Here is a 6,697-nt window from a genome sequence, read left to right on the forward strand (position 1 = left end):
CAGCTTCCTTTTCTTTGGTTTTGAAGAGCTTTTGTCAAGGGCATACCATATAAGGCACATTAGTATTTGCCGAGGGGGAGAACTGATCTTAAAAGAATTTATTATCAAGAAGGACCAATAAGACAACCAACCACAAAACCATTACGGTTCCATGTGTATAGTGTTACTAGCCATAAATGGCATGAAGAACATGCTCCCAGAAAAACCGAGGTCCCAGATGGCACTTCGGAGTGGCAAAAATCAGAAGGAAGAGGCCTCTGAGGCGGTGTTACGGAAAAGATGGAATTTCTACAGGCAGAAATGTGAGCTTGGGGGTACAAAGGAGATATTCTGAAGGAGGGAGCACCACGATCAAAGATGGCACCAGGTACAGGTAGTCACCAGCTCAGCCCCCTGCCGTCTGAGGGTATCTGCAGGCACAATTCTTTTTTTTTTTTTTTTTAATTTATTTATGATAGTCACAGAGAGAGAGAGAGGCAGAGACACAGGCGGAGGGAGAAGCAGGCTCCATGCACCGGGAGCCCGATGTGGGATTCGATCCTGGGTCTCCAGGATCGCGCCCTGGGCCAAAGGCAGGCGCCAAACCGCTGCGCTACCCAGGGATCCCTGCAGGCACAATTCTTAAACTGGGGTCCACACAGCGCTTTGAGAAGCCTGACAATGCTCCGACTCTGCAAAACTGTGTTTATATCTGCAGGTGGACTTTGCTGGAGAGTGGGCTCACAGCTCTCCTCCAGTTCTCAGGAGGGTCTGGATCTGAGAAAAGGTTAGCAAACAGCACTCCCCATTCTCCCGAATTAGAATTTACAGGTGGGCTGGAGGCGTGTGTGCATGTGCATGTGTGTGTGTGTGTGTGTGTGTGTTAAAGAAGCTCGGTTGGGAATTGACCGGTCCATGCATGCACACTTGGGGATCTTTCTTGATAGGCCCAGGAGGCCCTGGAATGCTGCCTCCCGGGTTCCCTGCCCTTTGCCCACGCCTGATCCCTGCCACACACACACACACACACACACACACACACACACACGCTGTCTACAAGAGTATCACCACCTGCACCACAGTCTCCACCGCCCTGGGGGAGAAATCAAGGAGGCAAGGTCAGAGGAGCTGGGGGGGGCAGGGGTGGGGAGTGAAGGGGGGTAGGTGGGGGGTGGAAATCCGGGAATCAGGCAAAAAGTCTGAATCGCCGCTGGAGATCGGGCGGGAGGGGAGCCGTCCTGGCCTGAATCTGCAGGCGGGGAGCGGAGCTCTAGGGCCCCCGCCCCCCGCAGCAAGGCTTCGGTCAGATTCTGGGAATTTCCCACTCGGCCCGGGCTGCGCTGCGGCAGATCTTCCCGGACGCGAGCGTGCGGTGCCCGCGGCGGCCGCTGGGGGGCGCTGCGCGGGGCCCGGAGCGTGGGAAGCAGCGCGGGCGCGCGGGCGGGCTGAGCTCACGCTCCCGGGCAGCGGCGGCGGCGGCGGCGGCGGCGGGTCCGCAGCGGCTGCGCATCGCGCTCGGGGGCTGCGAGGCGGGCTGCGCGGTCCCCCGGGAGGGCGGAGGCCGCCGGAGGTGAGCGCGGGGCCCCGGCGGGGTGTCCGGCGTTGCAGGCGCGCGCGGGGCGGGGGGGAGGGTGCGCACCGCGGGCCGGGCCTGCGGACGCTCCCCGGGGACCCCGGGGCGCGGGGCGGGGGGGGGGGGCGATGCTGGGGCCGCGCTCGGCTCGTGCCCCCACCCCGGCTGCGGCGCGGCCTCGGGGTGCGGCGGCCCCGGCCGCGTGGGTGGCGGCGGATCGCGGTGCCCCCCCCCGGAGCTCCGGGGCTGCAGGGCTCCCCGCGCGGGGGGGGCTCAGGAGCAGCCCCCGGCGCCCCCGCCGCCGCCCCCGCCCGCTCCCACCTTGCATTTCTGGCTCCGCAGTGGGCGTGGTGCCCCTTTGCTGCAGAGGGGGCGCCCGGAGTTGAGGAAGGCAGTGGGGGAGGGCGGGCGCGGAGACAGGTGGTTGAGGGGGCGAGGGCTGGTGCGCCGAGGCTCGTGATGCTAATGCGTGTTCCTTTCTCCCCCCTTCCTCAGGGGGCGCGGAGGTGCGCGTGGAGGCGGCGGCGGAAAGGCCGGAGGCACGGCTGGGGGAGGGCGGGCTGCCCGAGATGCCGCTGGGCTCTGGGGCGCTCTGCTCAGCCCCCACCCCCACCCCCCAGATTGCTAAAGTGGGTGGGGTGATGAGGGTGGAGGAGCTGATGGAGACCCCAAGTGCCCCAAGTGCCCCTAGTGCCCCTAGCGGGCCGCCTGGCTGCCCGTGCAGAGCCTGCACCCCGAGCACCCTGCAGAGGCCGGGTGGGGGGTGGGGGGGTCTGAGCAAGCCCTCTGGTAAAGAAGCAGCTTCAGCTCCAGAGTCAGCCCCAGAGACAGGGGGTGCAGGGGGTGGGGGCGCTGGAGGTGAGGGGGAGCCTCCAAGCCTCTAGTCTCAAGTTCATAGATAGTGGGAGGTGGGGGAACAGGGCACTGTCCTTAGGACCCCCTTCCTTCCAGCTTTTTAGGAGCCGCACACCAAGTTCGGGATTTGGCATTTGCCAAATGTGCTGATTTCTTTCTTTTTTTTTTTTTTTCTTTCCCTTTCGGTTTGTTTTGTTTTGTTTGTTTGTTTGTTTGTTTGTTTTAGGGGAGCTGCAAGTGACAGAGCAGAGGGACGGACGTCGGGCCCAGCCAATCCTGGAGCCGCTGCAGTACTTGTGGTGCAAGGACAGAGAGGAGGGGGCTGCTGGCTCGCTGGCTCGCAGGCTGGCAGGCCCTCTGGGGCCCGGGGCCCCCTTGCCGGTCCCCCGTGGGAAGGGCGGCCTGGCACCTGAGGTGGCGTGGACAGAGGCGTGGACGGAGGCATGGACGGGCCAGGGTGGTGATGGTGCTGCAGCCCCTCCCTGCTGCCCGGCGTGGGAAGAAGAATGCAGAGCCAGGCAAGTCTCTCTCTGTGTCCTCTGGGGTGGAAGGAGCAGGTACAGACAGGGCTGGGGCAGCCGGGGCCTGGTGTCGCTTTGGCATTGGTGAAAGGCCTTTACCTCCAGCCCCTCGGGTTTGGTTCCACCCCTGGCCTGTCCCTGGCACTCACCGACTGCGTCTATGTGCTTATTGGTGCCACCACGTTATATAACGCTTATATAATCTCCCGGGGCAAGCGCCGTGTCTCCTCCGCTCTCAGGGCACGCTGACACTGTGTCCCTGTGGGAGGCAGGAGCTGTAGAAGCTTGCGGGTGGACCTTAAGTCTGGTCCTCAGCCTGGCTCCTCCCCCCGATCCTGGGCAGTGGAGGGAGAGAGGGAAGACGGGAGCCCATCCGCACCAGCTAGCTGGGGCTAAGAAAGAAGAGTTGACTGTGTGGCCTCCTCCTCGCCTTCTTGCTTCTTTAGGCCCCGTGGCCCAGGGATCCGTCTGGTGGAACGGATGCCATTCTTGTGTTTTGGGGCCGGTGTTTGTTCTTGGGGCCCCCTGGTGTGGCACATGGGTGTGGTGGGATGACCCCTAGGATGATACATCATGTGGAGGAAACATGGTGTACATAGGGTTGGGTAGAGAGAGGCAGAAATTAGCCGTGCTTTGAGGTTTTGAACAGAAGTGACTAGAAGGATGGTAGTGGCGTTATGAGAAATTTGGAGCAGGCCTAGGAGCTAGGAGATGGTCAGGGAAGGGTGTACAGGGAAGTGGATCAGACAGCAAAGATAAACATGGTGTTCTTTTACTGTACTCTCCACTGGGCTGTCCCTGGTTACCAGGGCAACAGAAGCAGTGATGAAAATCATGCCTTTCGTTCAGTGGAAAAATCTGGCTCCTCCTCCCGCCTCTTCCTTCTCTAATCGCCTGCGACCCATTGGGAGGTTGATGGCTCCAGGGATCAGAGATCCCAGTGTATCCCCATCAGGTGCCCTGTTCCCCCATTTTTTAATCATCTCGCCCCTTCCTGTCTCCCTCATCTCTCCCCCAGAGCTCGGCAGTTGCGCAGGACTTGGAGTGGATGGAGGGGGAAGGGCACGGACGTCATCGCAGGGCAGGGCGAGCAGAGCGTGGGCAGAGATGTCGATGCAGGGAATGACTGGCGCACGAGGAGGGTCAGGCGTTGATTAGCTAGATGGCGCTTGTTTCTGGGGTGGTAGGAGCTGGGGGTGGGAAGGGTGGGTGAGGGCCTGCAGAGCCGGGCAGCGTAGGCTTCCCCGTAGTAGGGAATAGGAAGTCCTCAAGGTTTCTTTTGGGGTCCTGGCTCCCCATAAAAGCAAGCGTTCATTCATTCAGCAGATACTGGGTACCAGCCATGTTAAGTAAGGTTCTGGGAGCTGGGAAGACCGGACCGGGCCTTGACCTTGAAGAGATCGTAATAGATGGGAGGAAGGTAGGTGTACAGGGGAGGATCAGCCTGGCTTTGTTACAAGCCTGGAATCTGGGGCCGCAGGCGGGAGACTGGCGGTATTCCAGACCGGAGGTGATGGGTTTAGGGTGGAGCCTGCGGGAATGCAGAGGAAGAGTAGTTCAGAGAGCCACTTTGGCTTATGGATGGGACATGGGCAAGAGACGGTGCTAAGATTTTGGGCCTGAGTGATTGACAGAAAAATCAGGATTCAGACTTCTTCAGGGGCATCATGTTTGATTTGACTTCCGACTTCCTGTCTTCAAGACCATGGCAGGGGGTCCAGATAGAAATGTTGATGGTCAGGCATATAAAGTTTGCAGTGGAAGTCAATCCTGGGAAGAAACTTGTAGGAAATTGTGTTACGAAGTCTTGAAGGTGCTGGGTTGCTAAGAACGTATCCAGAAAAAGAGAGCGAGCCCGGGGCCCAGGGCATCGGCCTAGATTGGGTGAGGCTGTATGTCACGTATTTGTTTAGGATCCCAGTGCTCGCCCAGACTGCTGGACCCGTTTCTGCTAACGAACACCCATGTGTGCTACCAAACCACACCCATTTTTCAAGTTCAGGTTTCTGTTTAAGTTTCCTTCTCCCTAGTAACTATGTCCAGGAGGACGTGTCCCGGAAAGGTAGCCCTGTGCACTTACTTCTCCAAGCTTTCTCCTGGCCCTTTGCTGTACCAGCCACTTAGAGATTACTGAGGGGCCCCAAGATGTGCCTGTAGAGAGGTGAGCCATAGGTCCTTAGCCTCCCCCAGGAAGGCTGTTCCGGCTTTCCCGGTCATCACTCTAGAGGTACTAGAGGGTGTCAGGAGGCTTTGCCAGCTGTGTGATCTTGGGCGAGGTACTCCCCTTTTCTAGGCCTTAGAACCTAGTCTAAGAGGTCTGGTTTCTTCCACCTCCGAAGCCTTCAGATTTGACATCCAAAGCTTTTTTCCACCTCTGTCCAGGCTTCTGCTACGGGCCAGGCTTTTGGAACAAGCCACCTAGATTTCTTTCACGCTTTGTGGGAAGGAGTAGCAGGATGGAGGCCTGGTCTCCAGGGTAGGCCCCTGTCTCCCGAACGGGTGGGAGCCCTTCTGAGGGCGTGTGGCCCCTGTTCCTCGTGGGAGTGTGGAAATGCTGAAAGAGTAGGTTTTCCCAGTGACCAAGTGTTGGCAGACTACAACCCCTGGGCCAGACCCCTCTTTTGTAAATAAAGATTTATTGGAACCCAGACTTGCTCTTCGTCTCTGTACGAACTGTGGCTGCTTGCCGGCTGCGTGGGTGTAGCTGAGTGTCTGCAACAAAGACCCTGATCGGAAGCCTGAAATATTTACTCTCCTGCCATTTAAGGAAAAATGTGCCCTAGACCACCAGAGTGCTTCCGTCTCCACTTGGTGATGCTGACTGTGGCCATTTCCCATTCCTGAGGTTCTTGGAGGCTCTGCGTTGGGCCTGCCTTCGTCACCCCACAAGAGGCCGGTGTGGCAGTTGAGATAGGAGCTCGTTGGAGTCAGCCCAGAGATCGCCATCCCGTGTCTGGGAGATCCCGTTCATTTCGGCCCCCTCCCCGCAGCCTTTCCCTGGTGCCCCTCTCCACCCTACGTCTTTGAGCCTGGTGACCTGAATTCCTCCGCAGGGCCGGGTCGTGGCCTTGCTGTGACAGCCGACGCTCCCTCTCTTCTCATTCTGATTCCCTAGCTAGGCCTTGCAGAGCAGAATGGACCAACGCACACCCCATAAGGAGAAGGACAGGCTGGTTGGTTCCACCGGGTCCTGCAGTGTGTTTCCCTTGATACCTTCGCTCCGTCACTCTTCCAGCCTCACTGCCCCTCTTAGTGCCAGGGCCCCCGGAGATGCATTCGCGGAGAGCCTGCCACCAAGCCTCGTTTGTCTGCCTGAACCTGGCTCTCCTCCACTCTGTCAGAACGGGGCTCTCTGGCCTGGAGCTTGTGGGGTGTGTGTGTGTGTGTCGGTGTTGGCTTGGATCCGGAGGCCGTATTCAGGATTCTCGCGGCCAGCCTTCACGGTGTCCTCTTGTGGCCACGCTTCCGCACTTTTGACCTTGGTCCTCCAACCAGAGTTGTGGTCAAACCCCTGGGTAGGAGCAGGAGAAGCCACCCCGCTCCTTACTACCGGACGGCGGCCCAGCAGTTGTGTCACTGCTGGTCGGGGCTGGGATAGGAAGTGAGGTACTTTGGTGGCGAGAGGAAACCACGTTCTGTGAACCGCGTTGGGCGGTGGGGGTGACTGAGGTTTATTCCCATTGCAGCTGGAAAGGAGGAGGCTGGCAGTGGGAGGAGGGAGCAGACAACCCAGAATAGCAAAGAAGACAGAAGCTAAGCGCACTCAGAG

General features: G+C 59.3%; 1 protein-coding gene across 1 annotated transcript; it reads left to right on the forward strand.

The window, feature by feature from the left end:
- The first annotated feature begins 217 nt into the window (after positions 1-217).
- Positions 218-5,578, forward strand: LOC121487909. The gene is made up of 5 exons (XM_041750029.1): positions 218-302; positions 1,430-1,549; positions 2,634-2,925; positions 4,255-4,348; positions 5,311-5,578. Exons 1-5 carry the CDS (start codon positions 218-220, stop codon positions 5,557-5,559), a joined length of 840 nt encoding a protein of 279 aa, XP_041605963.1. The 3' UTR covers positions 5,560-5,578.
- The last annotated feature ends 1,119 nt before the right edge of the window (positions 5,579-6,697 follow it).

Source organism: Vulpes lagopus, chromosome 1 (genome assembly GCF_018345385.1).
Source record: "Vulpes lagopus strain Blue_001 chromosome 1, ASM1834538v1, whole genome shotgun sequence".
Taxonomy (NCBI): Eukaryota; Metazoa; Chordata; class Mammalia; order Carnivora; family Canidae; genus Vulpes; species Vulpes lagopus.